This window comes from Panthera pardus, unplaced genomic scaffold (genome assembly GCF_024362965.1).
Source record: "Panthera pardus isolate Hobbes unplaced genomic scaffold, ASM2436296v1 HiC_scaffold_13, whole genome shotgun sequence".
Classification (NCBI taxonomy): Eukaryota; Metazoa; Chordata; class Mammalia; order Carnivora; family Felidae; genus Panthera; species Panthera pardus.
The window spans coordinates 114023491-114040967 of record NW_026526688.1 but is presented as its reverse complement, the minus strand read 5'-3'; the positions used below and the strand labels follow the sequence as shown (position 1 = coordinate 114040967).

Genomic DNA, 17477 nt, shown 5'->3' with positions numbered 1-17477 from the left:
TATTATGACATTTTAGAAACCCTGACAACCCAAAATCTATTTTATCTTAATTGAAGATGACCCATTAAAAACAAATTTAAGGAATGTGCTAGATATTTATCCAACCAACAAAGGTCCAGTCATTTTTCATTTGGAAAGGTACTGAACAAACAAATTCTTTGAAAGGTAAGATATTATTTTAGATCAATGAGTCACTTTTGCAGATCCCATTATAAATATGCCTGATTCCCACATGGTGGAAACTTTGTAAAGTCAGCTCTCCTGATTGTGAGTGGCCTGCCTCACAGACAGATTTTCAAGGGAGCTGACTTGACTGTATTTTTTTAGAAAGGCTTGTTTGATGATGTATAAACCACAATAGTGAAATTGTTAGAGATCTCTTCCCTGGTAAAAACTTTAAGAGCTCTTGGCCCCAACATGAAATTTGAGCTTTCCAATTAAAGAAAGCCTGACAAACAAATGCATTAAAAAAAAAAAAAGTGGGGGTGGGGGAAGAAAAAGTCTTTCCTTACTCCTGATTTCTCACCCTTTGTGGTAGAAGCAAAGTTTATTTTGCCACAAACAAGTCTGCTGAGGTTGGATGCACCTGGCTAAGCCTTAGTTTCATTCAGTCTGAATGCTTGTCAGCACTCTGGGTCCAATAATGACTGTTTTGCTAAGCTTTTACCTTCAAAATGTGACCCGCGAGTGTTTAAAAGAAAACAGAACTCATGAGTTATGAATTTATCTTTCACTCATCAAATGTAGTTTGTAAAGAATTACTTGATGTGTAAGAAGTCAAACAATCTTTGTTTGATAAAGAGAAACACTAATTGAATAGGCTCCCATTCAGTCTAAGTCCCCAGTGCAAATGGGTTCTACACGTGACTTTGGCTGCATTTTCTGACTCTTGGTCATAGGCACATCTCACCCCTGTTATCCCAACCTTCTCAAGGAGAGATCAAGGAAAGCATGAAAGATTGTATCATTCAGCCCAAGATCTCAATTACAAGATCATTGTGCAGTGTGTGGGGTGGGGTAGAGTGACAGCATTGTGGGAAGGCCAGCAGGGATGAGAGGTAAGGGAGTATGACTAACTCCCTCCCACAGCTCACTTGTCAAGACACTCATTTGGCCAGCTTCCTCCCGTCTTTCATTTTCAGCTCAAAGTCATTCTTGACTCTTGAGACTGAGAGGAGCCTTCCTGTATGGACATCCATAGCATGCACTCATCAAAGCACTTACTCTATTTATTAGTAATTGTGCCTTTACTTGCCTCGCTCCTGTTCTAAACTGTAAGCTCCTTGTTGAAACCCCTTGCTATATTCAGATATCTCTGTTAGATATTAGTCTTTATTATAGAGTAGAGGCTCAAAAATTACTTACTGAATAACTGAATTAAAAAATGAGTAGCAATTAGATTATAAAACAAGGGGAAGTGTATATGTTTTAACACTATTATATACCCTTCATGGCTAGGTGGTTCTTTTTGCCTCTTTAGGACAAGGGATTTATACCCTTAGGGTGGCTATAGGCCTTTGGGCTTTAAAGAAGAGTAAAGTCCTAGGAGCTTTTGAGGTGTGTAAGGAAAGAGGTATGTGTTTAGCACAGAAGCAAGGAATTTAGATCCTGGTTGACTCTACATAGAGGAAAAGGGAATCTGCAGATTCACCCCTCTGTTGTCTAGTCCAGCTCACCAAGATATTAGAGAGCAGGGATCCAGGCTGACTTGCTTACCAGGAACAAAGACTGTGTAACTGGACAATTTTTGTGTTCTATCTCTTAGGGCCCAGAATGTGATAGAGAAACAGAAAGTTAAAAACCCAAACCTTACAATAATGTTATACATGATATCTGTTTAAAATTAGGGTCTATGTTCTAAGTATATCTTATATGGGTAAGGACCTCAGCAATATTTTACTTTATATTCCTTTTTGTAATAGAAAAATAATTTTCCATGTGTTAGCTTTCTAAGTATCTTAAAGAGTATAAAAGCTGGTGTGTGTGTGTGTGTGTGTGTGTGTGTGTGTGTGTGTGTGTGTGTACATGACAGACTCAGCAAATAAAGTGCTTTGAAAGGCATCAACAAAAGATGGATTTCAAAATCACTTGAATCTCCTACAAAAATCCAGTGATAAAAGTCATATTTCAACACACATGGCTCAGTTCTAAAAAGTGAGAGACAATGGCCATGTGTTACTTGCTCAAATTTGGTTAAATAACTAAATTTAAGTTTGGAGGGGTAAAGCTGAAACCACCGACAAATCTGAGACATAATCAAGTAATTCTAGGTTTCTGTTGTTCATAGTTGGTATGTTTCATTAGATAAGATTCAAATGGCAGAATGAATAAATACAATGGGATTTGTTATAAAAAGTGGTTGAAAAATGATTCCTCAAATTTTCGTCTGTGAATGCATCATGCTAAAGCTTCTCTTATTATTTTTATTATAAAAAATTAAAGGGAAAATCTTTTTTAGTGTTAGAATAAATTTTTCTTCAATCCTCCTGTATATAAATATTTTCCTTTTTTCATGTACTATATTTAGTGGCTCTTTACCTTTATAATTTCTATAAAACTTGTTTTTCCCTCATTTAATATTCTGTTTTTCTCAATGTCCTCCCTTTAAATTTAATGCTAGTCTTATTTCTCTCCCTTCTTACCTAATCTTCCTTTTTTTTCCCTTTCTGATTTCCTGTCCCTTCAGCCCAGACCTCAGTGTCCATTCTTAGCTGCCTTAAGCAATATTGATGATCTTAGCTTCTCTAGTATTTTCTAAAAATGATTTTTCAAAGATACATATATTTAAGGTGGGATTCTCTGTACCATAAGTGGTAAATGGAAACAAGTAAAATAAAGAATGACCTTTGGCCCTTGTAGTCCTTGAGGTCCAGGTGGTCCAGGGGGACCCTAAATCAAGAAAAGACAAAGTTTTAAAAAGCAGCAAATATATGTATTACAATTTATGCTTTAAATAATAAGTACACCATATACTTCCATTATTTCTGTCATAATCAAACATCCCCCAACATTAATTTGCAATGGGGACAAACTTCACCAGTTATGTAAGTATAAAAACTACCTACTTCTGTGCAAAACTATCAATACATTTAGGCAAAATAACACTGAATATGCTTTTGAGTTGATTCCATAACATAATGTAAAATTGCTGTTGTGTTCCACATTCATCTCCTTGGGATGAATTAGCATGCTAATACTACCTGTGTTTCTGGACACCTAGCCTCCCCCCACACACAAAGGATTTGATTTCCCAAACAGTAAAGAACACAGCCACATTATTGTAAGACTAAAAACTTTAAGAAAAATAACAATAACTTTTTTTGGGGTCTTTTTCATTAAGCAGACAAAGTGGTTTAACTGGGGTAAATGTTGTAAAAGTTATTAATAAGGAGACATAAAACTAAATATCAGACAAAAACAATTGCTACATTAGTACCATTATCATTGGCATGCATCAACACCACGAAGTCACAAACCACAGAAATCATGCATGGGAGTTACCGTGACAGTTAAGGTGGTAATCCTCTGTTGGGAAAATGTATTGACAAAGACAAAGTTACCTATATTGTGTGCCAAAGTACAACAATACATTTTTGAAATGATCAAATTCCTTGAATGTGTTTTGGCAAGCCTGATGTCTTATAAGTGATTGAGAAGATACTGAGAACATATTAACCTATCTTTAAATGAATATATACACAATGGAGTACTACGTGGCAATGAGAAAGAATGAAATATGGCCCTTTGTAGCAACATGGATGGAACTGGAGAGTGTTATGCTAAGTGAAATAAGCCATACAGAGAAAGACAGATACCATATGGTTTCACTCTTATGTGGATCCTGAGAAACTTAACAGAAACCCATTGGGGAGGGGAAGGAAAAAAAACAAAAAAAAGAGGTTAGAGTGGAAGAGAGCCAAAGCATAAGAGACTCTTAAAAACTGAGAACAAACTGAGGGTTGATGGGGGGATGGGAGGGTGGGGTGGGTGGGTGATGGGTATTGAGGAGGGCACCTGTTGGGATGAGCACTGGGTGTTGTATGGAAACCAATTTGACAATAAACTTCATATATTGAAAAAAAATAAAATAAAAAAATAAGATTTAAATGAATACAATACAGTTATAAAGATTTTGGGGGTGGGGTCAGACCTCCAATCATTCCCTGATAAAGATTGTTTTTAAAACTATTTTCAGATTTTTCTTTTTAAAAAATCTATGTGTAAAGAAAAAAGAAAATGTCAAAACTTTAATTCACTTGATTAAAAAAATGTCTGTAGCTAAATGGTGTACAGTAGAGGTGTGTTGGCATAATTGTGACCTGAGAGACTGCTATTCATGAGAGTTCCATTCTAGGGCACTTAAATTAGAGAAAATGGAAATGTCCAACTGTATGTGTAAGTAAGTTTTTTTCTTTTTTAGTCTGTAGCTTATTTGTTGCATTATAATTAGCTTTTTTGGGTGCTATGGCTAAAGACAGGAGTTGACATGGAATTCATCCAGTTTGTGGAGTACTAGAGTACTATAGTGTGAAGTACTAGAGTACTATAACAAAATGTATCCTGTTAAAGAATGAATCTCCACAACATCTGACCCTTAATCCATGAACCGTTACTGCACTAATGTTTTCTAGTCTAGGTCCTATGCGAAGAGTTCTGTAGGGCCCATCACCACGTGACTTGGTCACAGAGGGAGCACATTTTCCATCAGGGACTCTGCTCAAAGAAACACGTTATCCAGTTACGTGTAAACTTGTGAATATCGGTTTGACACCATCCCTTTGTTTTCTACTCCTCCATTCCCATTTCTGATTCAGGTTGCCATTGTTGCTGTTGTTTATTATTGTTGTTGTAAAAAATAAAGTTAATATTACTAATCTTACTTCAAACACTTGAATCTCTAGTGACATGACCTCATCATTCCGTAGAAAACGATATATTTATGCATGTGTACAAATGGTTTGTAGCTATGATAAAATCAGTCGTGGTCATTGCGGCTTCATGGAAAACACAGTAGGAAAGAAACCACCAGTGCTTCTAAGACAAAAGGCAAAGTGGTCACATACTAGGGGCAAGGTAAAAAAAATACCAAGGCCTCTCATATCTGTGTAACATAAGGTACCACTTACTTTCTCTCAAGGGATTCATCTAGAGCAAGAGTCAGATTTATTGCTATGAGAAAGCTACTTCTTGGCCCCTGTAAGTAGGCAAGTCATTTTTAAAAAGGTTATTAGAGAATTATAGAGTAGAAATAATTTCTTTATCATTATTCTCCAATCATATATTTTTAACTACAAAAAATCCTAAAAGAATCCTAAAATTTTAGAAAGGGAAGAGAGTTTACAATTTGAACTCTCTGAGGTTTTCCAAATGTACCGTATTTGAATTCATTTTCCACCTGGACACAAAACTAGTTTGCTTTTTTTTTTTTTAAATGTAAGGCTAACAACGTGTTTTGTAATGAGTTGCATAATAAAGGCATATTATTAATGGTAACTGAACTATCTAACAGATGGAGTTTACGTGATCTTGTTAAATAACTATATTTTGTGAGACCTAACAGTTACATAAGGCAGGTTTCATCCAGGTAACAAGAAAAAAATAAATGAGACACTAAGCTAAGTTCTCAACAACATTTTTACCACCATCCTGAAGCACCTGTGTGCGGGCACACAGAGACATCCTAAAGATATTGGCTCACTCTGAATTTCTTGTATCTGGTTCCTCCACTTTACACCTATGGGAACTCAGCAGGGTTCTCTCTTGAACTCCACGAATGATTGGAAAACCAGAATTTTTGGTAGTGATGAAGAAAGACACGTTGTTTTCTGGTGAGGCACGATGTGAAATGGGAGGCATGAGCTGAAGCAACTGTAAATTGTTGAAAGTCTCGCAAGCTGTTTTGTCATTTATTCCCTCAGATGCTTATGTGAATCTCTTTAGAATTAAAGGTTATTTTCTTTCATTTCTCATAATGATGCAAGCTGAAAATCACCCACGATTTACTAGAGAATAGGTTTAATTTAGATGGTGTTAAACATTTTTAAAAACTTGAGTCCGGAAATGGACAGGATTTACTGCTAATTGTGGAAACTTAAAAATCAAAGTAAATGGAATATGGCAAATGTTTCTGTAAATAACAATTTTCAATAGAAGCAATGGCAAAATTGTATATTTTTAATGTGGCATTTTTATAATTGTATTATGTATTTATTTACTTAATCTAGATTTTTTTTGCATATTTTTTTAGAGGAGGAGATAATAAAATGAAATGGACAAAATGGTGAATATCCATCAGTAGTTACAGAATTAGAAGAAAAAACGTCTACTACCTCCTTCTCAGTCTAATGGCTGCTTACTTAATTGATTTTGTTAGGGGCCCTTGTTCCACTAGAGAACTAGATTAGGAAAACAAATAGTTTCAAAAAAATAACTAAAAACTATTTACAAGCATAACATGTAATTGCCTAACCCTATAAAAACAATAAATCTTTATTTAGGTTGAGGCATAAACGTGAACTAGTTGACTATAATGGATATTGACTGGTTTACTGTCATAAAGAACTTGAGGCAGAAAAATAAACTGAGCACATATATCCTTTCATATCAAGATGTGGGTGTCAATGTTTTAAAAAGTACCGTGCATTTAGGTATATTTACAAAGGATGTTCAGGAGCTCCTAAAAAATGACCTTAACCATAATACTAGATTTCATGGACTCTTAGAAAGAATCTATTCTGAAACATCTTTACTTTACAAATAAGATCAATGAAGTATAGATACACTCACTGCTTTCCCAAAAATGACTCAGCTAGTTAATAGCAGAGAGGAAATCAAAACAGATTTTTGGTTTTAGACCGAGAGTAGCTTGCTTCAGGCCTGACTCTGTTCATGCAATGGATACTTTAAAAGACTCACAGTTTTCCCAGAAATGGTCATAGCCTATAATATTGGAGGATTTCTTGGAAGCTAAGAGAATGTATACCTTTTAAAGGTGGTAGTAAGAATTATGGTGTCACCGAAAGCAGTTTAGGAGAAATTTAATCACTAATAAATTAAGTTAAAAACTATGTCCCTATATTTTATAAGTAAAAGCTTTGAAAACATAGTAGGTACACCAAAACTTCTTATTCTCTTTTTCTCTCTTTCCACATGCAGTTATCAATTTGTGGGGGAAAAGGAACAATTTAGAAATCTGGTTCTAGAAGTTGACAATAGCCAAAGGCTACTGCTTATATCTAATCCAGGTGTACTGAGGAACACTATTCAACCTATTGACTGAACCTACTGACCAAGCAACATTTCTTCAAGCAATGAGCATGCTTCTCTTTGCATTTTACCAGAAGAAAAAGAATGAAAAGAAAAAGAGGCTGCGCTGAAAACAATCTACAAAAACTACTTAATAAATGCTTTACTAGTTAAAAATGGTAGTTGTAGCAAAGCACCCAAAAAAATGTAGATCAACTAAATTAGACACTGTTAGTGAAGTCATAAAGATGGGGGAAATCAGTCAATCAAGTACAAAATAGCAAATATTTAAAACAATTAATTTGGTATTCAAGCAAAGAAATGGATTGTACATATAGGCTAAGTGTACTCACTTATCTATCAGTAACCATTTATTCAATATTTATATGCCTAGACCTGTGCCAGGTACATCAGGGGATATAAAATAAGCATGAGATATACTTTTGTCACCAAGAAACTTACAATCTGGTAAGAGGCAAGACTAAAATAAATTATGTGATTTGAGAACAATTAAAGGTTAAGCTAATGGGGCCTGACTGCTGATGTTTGCAAGGATTAAAAGAAAGAATCATCTGGGTGGCAGCAGTATATTGTTGGATCAGATTTAGACAGATGAAAGAAAGGGAAGAAGAATGGGATGAACCAGGCAAAAAGAGGGCGATTTTTGTGGGTATGATAAATATGGCCACTCTCGGGAAATCTGTTTTGTGGAGAAATAGGAAATTCTCTATTATAGGTAGAATTATAGAGCTTTGAAAGTCAAATGAAGTTTGGGCTTGATAGAGTAGGCAAGGTGGTCATTTAGGTTTATGAGCAGATCAGAGCCTTCAAAATAATAATAGTTTAGGAAAATTAGCTTAGAGTGATATGCAGGATGGATTAGAAAGGACTGGGAGGCACTAGGACCAGAAGAATGGTGAAGGGGCTGTTGCAGTGTTAGCCCTGAAACAAATAGGATGTGGACCGAGTTCAGAATGGAGAGAACAAGGCAACCTCAGGAGACACTTTGAAAAAGGAAATAGCAGCATCTGTTTAGATGTAATGGACGAAGGACTATGAATAGTTTAAAATGATTCTAAAGATTCTATCTCAAGAAAGTTAAAGAATTATAGTATCACTAACAGCAATTGATTAGTTTGCTATCAAAAAAGGGAATAAAAAAAAGGGAATCATTTGATGGAAGGGAAAAGTAATCAGTATAATTGTGTGTGTTGGTGGGAGATGATAAAGCAATGGTGCATCCCTGGTGGAAATATTCTTAGACACCTGGAGGTACATGCAAATCAGACCTGGAGGGTGAAAGATTGGGAAGACACAACACAGAAGAACACAGAGCAAGTGAATGAACCAAGAAAAGATCAGAGACTTGAGGATACCAAAAATTAGGGTATGACAGAGAAACTGGAAATACTAAGAGGAAACCTGGGAGAAATTAGAGTAGAGGATTCGAAAAACCAGAAAGAAAATTTCAAAAGGAAGGCAGTTTAGTATAAATGTCACAGAAAATCAAGGGTGATGAGTACAGTGAGATTGACCTAGAGGTCATTGTTGGCCTTTTTAAGAGAAGTTTCAACAGAATTTTGATATAGGCTAGAATGCAGGAGTCTAAGCATGAAAAGGACGAACAGGAAGCAAAGGTAATGGCGATAAGCCATATAGTCTATGGCTTCTTACTCTATAGGTACTTCTCTATGGTAATAACACATTATATTATGAATGGTAGCAGCAATAAGAGATACCTACGGAAGTTTTACTATGTGCCAGGTACTTCCAAGTGTATAATATGTATTTAGCCATTTACTTCTCATAACAACCCTTGAGGGAGGTATTACTACTATCCTTTTTTTTTATAGACAAGGAAACTGAAGCACAGAGAAGTGAAATAACTTGTCCAAGGTCATGAACTTAGTAAGCAAGAGATTTTCAGCCAGGTAGTTCTGACTCCAGGGCCACATGACTCTTAATTGCTTTGCTATACTTGCTTTCCAAGCAAGGGAGACAAAGATTGGCAAAATGAACAGAAGGTTTAAACCAGATAACACTAAAGCATATCTGAAGGCAGAAGGGAAAGAAAAGGAAAGATAAAAAAATGCTGAGAAATAAAGAGGATACACTGGGACAGGGAGAAGGAGATGGGCTCAGGAGATCAGGGAAAAGGTGTACTTTGAGCAGTGGAGCCCTCTGGGATGCCAGGGTGGGGGTGGAAGCTGATATTACACACATTACATGGGTGATCATCAGTGTCACTGTGCCAGGGCAGGGAGCAGTCACTTGCCTGCAAGGCTTCGTGGAGGTTGCCATTGTAGTCTATGATCTCAGTGGCTCCTTGATCTCCCTTTTGACCAGGTGGACCCTATGAAGAAAACCAACCAAGGGAAAATCAAGGAAGTTAGGCTAGGTTGTGCAAAGGACTGTGGCAAAAACATAAATAGCAACATAGAGCCCTCTCTGACCATCAATTCTTCTGTATGGCCCAATTGCACTTTAGAAAAATCATGTTCAAATTTTGTCTTTATTTCAAAGGAGGCAAATGCTTTTAACTTCCTATAGATGATAGATTAAAGATATGAAATCTGATTTTAAAAGAAGAGATAGGATTCAATCTCTAAAGCTGTCTTCTGAAAATTATAAAATGTAGGCTAATCTAATTCAATTTGCAACATTTTGATGGTTTAACACAGTATTTATTAAAGCAGTCCCTAATCTCTTTCTACTCATCTACATCTCATAGATTGTTTCCTTATTCTTTAAGAAGATAGAACACTGTTGTGTAGGAAATGCTTGTCTTTCTCAATAGGAATACAATTCCATTAAAATTTAACCAAATAGGGAACAAATATAAGGCATCTACCCTACTCATTAGCTCTGCCCCGAATTTCTATTAGTCATGTCCTAATTCCCTGCCTGTCTTTAAAAAAGACTTTGAAAATATGGGGTATTGCTTTTATTTATAATTGAAAAATGGATAATTCTATTAAATTGATGGTTATGGGCTTGGTCTTGCTCACTTAGCAAAGAGAAAGTGGAAAGAGTTCTTTAGCCCTTCTTGTGGAGCTTATTTTATGTGTTAGAATCTACATGCTCATTGGTCCGGTGAGTACAGTAAAAAATAAGAAAAAAAGGGGAAGCAGCAGAAATAATTCGAGTCTACCTCCAGTGCTATTATTGGATATTATTAGTCTAGGTGCCATGTGAAAGGCACATGGACACATGAGTCAAATCTAGGCTTGTAGGGGGCCAAAAGGTTAGATGAGAGATGTACTCACCCTTGGTCCCAGGGCTCCAGAGTCCCCTTTCTCTCCACGATCACCCTTTCCACAGAGAAAAGAAAAAAAAAAGCTGAATTACTAGTGGGGCCAACAGCCAGAAATACCTCAAATCTAAGGATGTATTTAATACCATGCAGCAGCACCTTTGATATGAACTTCTGAAGTGGAAATAACAATTAGAAGAACAATTACCACTGACACAGCAAATGCTTCTTTAAGATGCATCTTAAGTGAGTTAAAATTCTCCTTTCAGATGACAGAGTATCTTGGAACAAAAATATATACAGCAACTCTCTTACTAGGGATCTTCAAAAGCAAAGCAAATGGTTTTTATGATACTCAAAGAAGCTTTTACCTCTCAGATTGAGCCATATTCTTTTTTTTATAAGAAGAGATTTGGGGCAAAGGGAAAAAGAGCCAATCAATTGGGCTGTCTCTTTTCTAAGAAAAAAAATCTAGATAATCTGGACAGGGAAGGATCAGAAAGCTCGTTCTAGAGGGGTTTAGAAGGGAAAGGTCACCAGTGAGGCCTCTCTTTGATGATAATGAAGATCTAAGGAAAAGTTTCTCCAGAGGTATAGGCCTTTTAACACTCAGAAGGTGCTGAAGTGGACAGCAGCTGGCTAGAACAGGTTGGCAGGGCTGAAGGTCACGGGTAGGGCAAAGCCAGCTTTGTTTTTCCAAAGCAATATGAAAAATCACTAAAGTCCCATTCATGGTGCTATTACCCACCCTGGAGAGAAACCAGGAACAGTCCAAGCATCAAACCACACATACATCACTCTGAGAGCACTCAAAATTCTTAAAAGTCTAAACAGATTTTGGAGAAGAGATTTGAACTTATGTAGATTTGAAAGTTCTTTAAGACAGCCTTAAATTTAGAGTCCTTTTCCTAAGTGGAATTCAAAGAATTTTAATGTGTCTTTCTACATATTTCATAAAATGGATAGGGACCAATGAAGGTAAGCAGGAAAAGAGATTTTAATTTTTTTTCCACTCACATTATGCTGATAACATTTACCATAGTAATTAAATTTGCTCTGAATAGAGAATTAATAATTTCTGCTCTCTGTTTTCCTCATTTTTTATCCACTTTTTCATGTTATTAGCTGCAAACATCTTAACATGGTTCTGCTAAGTATGTAGATTATTTCAGATATTATAAGAGCACGATAAAGGAAAGAATTTCAATTTGTGGTGAAATTTTAATGCCATGGAGGGAGTCAACTAACTTAAAGTACAATTTGAACGTTTACCACAAAGACAGTCAGGAAATAAAAAATAAGATTATACCCTACATAATGTTTTTTTTTTTCCCAAAGAAGTTCATCTTGTGTAATAGGAAATACAACTTCTCTTAAAGAATAATCTGAAGCACACAAACACACAAAAACAAACAAGATGAAACAAACCAATTGTTTTGAGATATTAGGATGGAAATAATGCCATCCCACTGTCAGTTTAAAATGTGATTCTCTGTGGAAGAGGCAAAAGTCACAACTCTTGAAGGCCTCCTGTGATATTAAAATGGTTACTTGGTTACTGACCTTTGACCCCTTTGGGCCTCTAGTTCCTGATTCACCTTGTTTCCCCTATTATAGGAGAATATGAAGATGGAAAAGAGAAATGACAGAGGAGATAAGAACAGAAAAAAGAAATTAGCAGTGACTCAGAATAATGAAGAAAAATGGAAACACTTTATTTTAACTGCCTAAATACATGGTTCTATATAATGTTGACTATTATAACAACTAAGCACAAGTAGTTAACACCATGTCATTAGTTCCTTCCCTGGTCTCTCCACCGCCTTCATTCCATTATAATTCTGAAGACTGCCCACCCACCAGTGGATGGGAAGTGTTCTGTGAATAATCCTCATTAGTCTCAACAGTGTTGGCATACATTTCTTTTTCATCAAAAAGTGATGTGTCTCTGGGATGGGTTATTAGAATAAAGTGTTGCCATATTAGTTTGTAGGAAGTGTAGAGGAATAAAGACTGAACCGTCAAATAAATCCTTAGCTTTGATATTTTCAGGGTGTTACACACCTTCAAGTTACCACAGAAACTAACACAGCACGTATCAACATTTTTCTCAGTAAGCTTTAATACACGTTGAGTGATAACATGCTAATACAATAGTACCTCCCCTTTACTTTTGGATGTGTTACTAAATTTGTTCACCGGACAGAACAGAGAAAACTGGGAAAGTTGAATTGTAAAATTCCCTTTGAGAAGAACCAATCAGTGTGCATTTCAATATATTGTGATTTTTGCTGTTTTAGTATCTTTTGAGGAACTGTGTTTTAGTTTCATGTTCTAAAGTAAGCAGTGGGGCACCTGGGTGGCTCCATCAGTTGAGTGTCCAACTTGGGATCAGGTCATGATCTCACGGTTTGTGAGTTGGAGCCCCACGTTTGGCTCGCTGCTGTCAGCACAGAGCCCCCTTTGGATCCTCTGTCCCTCTCTCTTTCTGCCCCTCCCCGACTTGTTCTATCTCAAAATTAAATATAACATTAAAAAAATAAAGTAAGTAGGACACATTTCCAAACCAAAGAAAGCTATGTTCCAACGCAAGAATAACTGACCTTTGGTCCAGGGGCTCCAGGCTCCCCTCGCTCACCTCTTCCAGGAGGCCCTGCCTCCCCACGTTCACCCTATCACAAAACACAAAACAAGTAAATGGCAATCTCCCTCACACTCAGGCTTGTCCCTGTAGATTAATAAATGAATTGAATTAAATCAAGGAAAGCACAGAGGTACCATTTATTTACTATGTATCCTGCAATGTATTAATCTCAACATAGATTATCTCATTTAATAATCAAAACAATTATTCAATGTTTGTATTATCATTTCTATTTTATAGACAAGGAAATGGTTTGGTAATGCCTGTCTGATACCTACGTTGGTAAACAGAAGACCTTTAAAGGGAATTGATAAGGGCCATCATTGTATCTCAACACAGACATGGACACAGTTTTCATTCTGTAGCCACATTTTAAGATCTGCCAGGAAGAAGCACGGCAAAGTGGTTGAGTGCCAGGTATTATAATCCGACATCCTGGGTCTTAATCCTGGTTTTGTTATCTACCAGTTCCGTGTTTTGGGACAAATTAGTTAAGTTCTGAAAGCCTCAGTTTTCTCTGAAATATGAAGACAATTTGTCATCCTGATCTTACAACTTATAAACGCAAAGTGCTAGGAATTAAATACTTAAAAATTAAGAGAGTGATATAAGGCTATATGAGAGAAGAGGAAATCCCATAAGGTTTTGAATGGTCCAGACTGGATCCCTGGAGGTGAGACTTCAGTCGTGTCCTAAGGATGGGTAGGGTGTATTTTATAATTGTTGTTTATGACGTGCTGTTGTTGATGAATGCAGCAACTGCATAAAACACTTCACATGCATTATCTTATTTAATCCCTGGGACAAATGAGGAAGGTATTAGTTCCCATAATTTACAGATGAGGAAGCTGAAGCTCAGAGAGGTTAAGGAACTTGGCTAAAAGCTTTTAAAGTGGGAGACCTAAGATTTAATTATTTCAGCAGCAATCCTTAGTTAGCTGGAGGGGAGGTGGGTTGGGGGATGGGCTAAATGGGGGATGGGCATTGAGAAGAGCACTTGTTGGGATGAGCACTGGGTGTTATATGTAAGTTTCAGGGTTCTACTCTTAAAACCAATACTACATGGTATGTTAACTAACTTGAATTTAAATAAATAAATCTTAAAAAATAAATAAAACTGTATTCAGTCTTCAGTTTTTACATAAATGTTTGTGTATGTAAATCTTTTGCACATATCTGGTCACTTTCTTAGGTTAAATTCTTAGTTGGGGAATTGCTGGGTCAAAAAGTATGAACATTTGAAAAGCTTGCCAAATTGCTCTCCAGGAAGACCCTGTCGTTTCACATTCCTGAACAGAGTAGAGAGTGTCGGCTTCCTGTATGATGGGTAGAATTTCAATAATCAAACAGGTTTGGAATTCAGACTGGTGATGGCATGTTTATGGGTGGAAAGGCACCCTCCTCACTGAAGGAACTGGTTCATCTTAGAAAAGAGAACTGAATAACATTGGATTGGTCATGGGTAATGTTGGGCTCTAAATTTCAAGATCTTTGTCTGTATCATACCAACTCTGGGAAGTCTTTGGGGTTTTGTAGGGGAGGCGGGATAGATTAGGGCAAGGATTAAAGAAGGTTCTTCAGCATGAACTGAGAAGAGTGTGAACATGGAGAGGCTGGAGGAAGGCAAGGGACTCGTTTGGATGGAAGAGATGTTCCAGAAGGGATTTTCCAGGGACTAGAGACGGAAGGGCCTCTGTTGGTATATGAAATTTTAATTTTTAAATAATGTACCCTATTTGGTCTTTCTTTTAATATTTCATAGAAGAATTCCAAAATAGTAACTATAAGCCTATTTTAGAGAAAAGCCGGAGAAAATCAATTTACATATAGTATACTACAGGAATGCAGCCTATATATCTTTACCTAGAATCACATTTTGTCACAATGCCCTTAATCAGCTGCTTATCACTCTATGGAATTATACTATTCATGTGTTTATTTCTTTCATTCTTTCCACCCCTGTCTCACACATACTGGAATGTAAGTATTAGGAGTGTAGAAACTGGTTTTGTTGTATTTACTCTTCATTCTCAAATATTAGAAAAATATCTGGCAAAAAAATTTGTTGAATTAATGAGTAAACATTTTATTCAAAGCATTCTGAATTATTCGAAATAAAACCCCATTTCTTTAAACTGATATAGGTCTCTCCCAGACACTGATATAGCAGTACATAAAGCAGATTTTTAGATGCCATCATACATCTTCCTTCCTTACAATCTCTCTTCACTGTGTTAGGGGTAAAATATGCAGGGTTTATTTTTTAAATCTGAAGTTAGTGGTACAAATCCAGACTTGTTTACACAACTGGAAAAAAGGCCAATGTTCAGCTGAAAGAGATTTGTAAATAAACGTGATTTTTCCATTATGATACCAAATTCATGTTAGACAAGCAGTTCAACTAAAAATTGATAATATTGTTAATATAACTGTTAAAATATTATTAACAAAACAAATTTCCTATCCACATTCCTTCATGTGGAAATACAAAACAAATATAGTGCATTCTTTAATTTTATTGCAAGTTCAGAGTAGTATCTATTATAAAAGTATCTGGTCTATAAAATCAGACTGGGTATTTCATGAACAGTAATTAATGTTGATTTTGTGGGTTTACATCAGGAGTTTTTTTTCTTTTTCTTTTTTATTTTAAACTACAGAGTAGTTTAAAGATTTTATTTTTAAGTAATCTCTGTACCCATCATGGGGCTCGAACTTACAACCCTGAGATCAAGAGTCTCATGCTCTACTGAGTAAGCCAGCCAACTGTGCCCCAAAATTGCAAAGTAGTTTTAAATCAGTGAACTGAAGAAAAGATATTTACGGATGAAATCCACTCCCTGCTACCTGTTTCTTCTAATCCCCCCCCCTTTTTTTTAAGCAAACAAAATGCCACAAATATTTAAAGATCTACTTCATGCCTGGGTCTCTCTGGCAGTGACCAAGTTTTCTATTTCTTTGTGCTGATCTATGAGGCTGCCTTCTTTCTTTACCTGGCTCTGAGGCTGCAAGCCTGAATAAATACAACAATTCTCATATGAATACTGAATCCTCATTATTCTCTTACTTTCTGTCTCTTTATTTCAGAAAGTGCATTTCTTGTGTGAATCTGTTCAGGCTAAAACAGGCATTCTTCATATTTTGTTAATAAGCCTGACAGCTCATTATGTGAAAAAGAAATTGCTTGAGAAAACAGTAATTTTGCATAAAATCTACTGAGTTTCAGTCCCCCTTAGGCCACACATAGTTTCCACTTACTAGGATTAGAGTTATTTTCTCTTGATCAGCGGAAATGAAGACCCCTCTGTCAAAACAGACCACGAACATATTTCTCTAGCTCTTAGAAATCATCCTGGCTTATTTCTGGTGAATGCAATACACATTGAGGCAAAGATTTCTATAGTTTAAAAATAAAAGAATGTAGTTTGATCTAATTTTGCCCCTTTGATTCATGAGTCTGTCATGAGTAAAGTTCCATCCTCAGAGCTGTACCTTTTTATGTCTTACTGGGTAGATAAAAAGAGAACTATGGGTCTGACTATATCCACAGCAACATAATTTTTTATATGGTGGCATATAGATTTTGCTTTTAGGGCCTTCTTTAGGGTTGCCAAGTGGAAGATCATGAAATGGTTTTCATTACAGAATCTTTCTGTAGACATTATTCAGGATAGATCCTTTTGAGATGAGGCACTTAGGAATCTATATGACATCAGCACTTGTCTTTGAAATCTAGGGAGTGAGCGGAGAATAGTAATAATGCTTGATTTACAAGTATGTCCTAAAATTGGCAATAAGGAGCAGAAGCTAATGAGTTCTATCTCTCTGCCCCAGAATCCTCCCACTTTTTCACATGGTCAGGAGGCAAATTGCATCATATCAATTTAGGAACCATTGGGGGAAAACTGGAGCAACTAATATATTTCACTATCATGCTGTCTTACCTGAGACTTTCTGGAATGAACTTCCTATTACTCTATTTAATATGGCATTCCCATTAAAAGTGTTTGTAATAAATGATAGGTTGTTTTAGTTCTCTCTTAGGAAAAAATATCTGGTCACCTAGACAATAAAGTCACCTCACACTTCTTTCAACATAATGGACTAAAAATATATGACATAATATTTCAGAAATAAAAGAAGGAAAAAACTCCACTTACCTTTGTTCCTGGTAACCCTGGTAAGCCTGGTTCTCCTTGAGGACCAATGAAACCTGGTTCTCCCTTTAAAAAAGATAGGCACATGAAATTGTTATTCATTTGGCAGTGAATAGGTAAAGTTAAACTGATTTACTTTTACCGGGATTTTACTCCTTTGATTGTACACGGCTTTCCT

General features: G+C 36.2%; 1 protein-coding gene across 1 annotated transcript in view; it reads right to left on the bottom strand.

The window, feature by feature from the left end:
• The window catches only part of COL25A1 (collagen type XXV alpha 1 chain), a 472824-nt gene that overhangs the window by 38475 nt on the left and 416872 nt on the right, over nucleotides 1-17477 (bottom strand). The window contains exons 19-25 of the mRNA XM_019417196.2: nucleotides 17303-17365; nucleotides 13102-13170; nucleotides 12062-12106; nucleotides 10512-10556; nucleotides 9521-9598; nucleotides 3502-3525; nucleotides 2845-2889 (exon numbers count right to left, since the gene is read on the bottom strand). Of these exons, the coding sequence (XP_019272741.1) occupies nucleotides 2845-2889; nucleotides 3502-3525; nucleotides 9521-9598; nucleotides 10512-10556; nucleotides 12062-12106; nucleotides 13102-13170; nucleotides 17303-17365 (369 nt within the window). The remainder of the gene's footprint in view (nucleotides 1-2844; nucleotides 2890-3501; nucleotides 3526-9520; nucleotides 9599-10511; nucleotides 10557-12061; nucleotides 12107-13101; nucleotides 13171-17302; nucleotides 17366-17477) is intronic.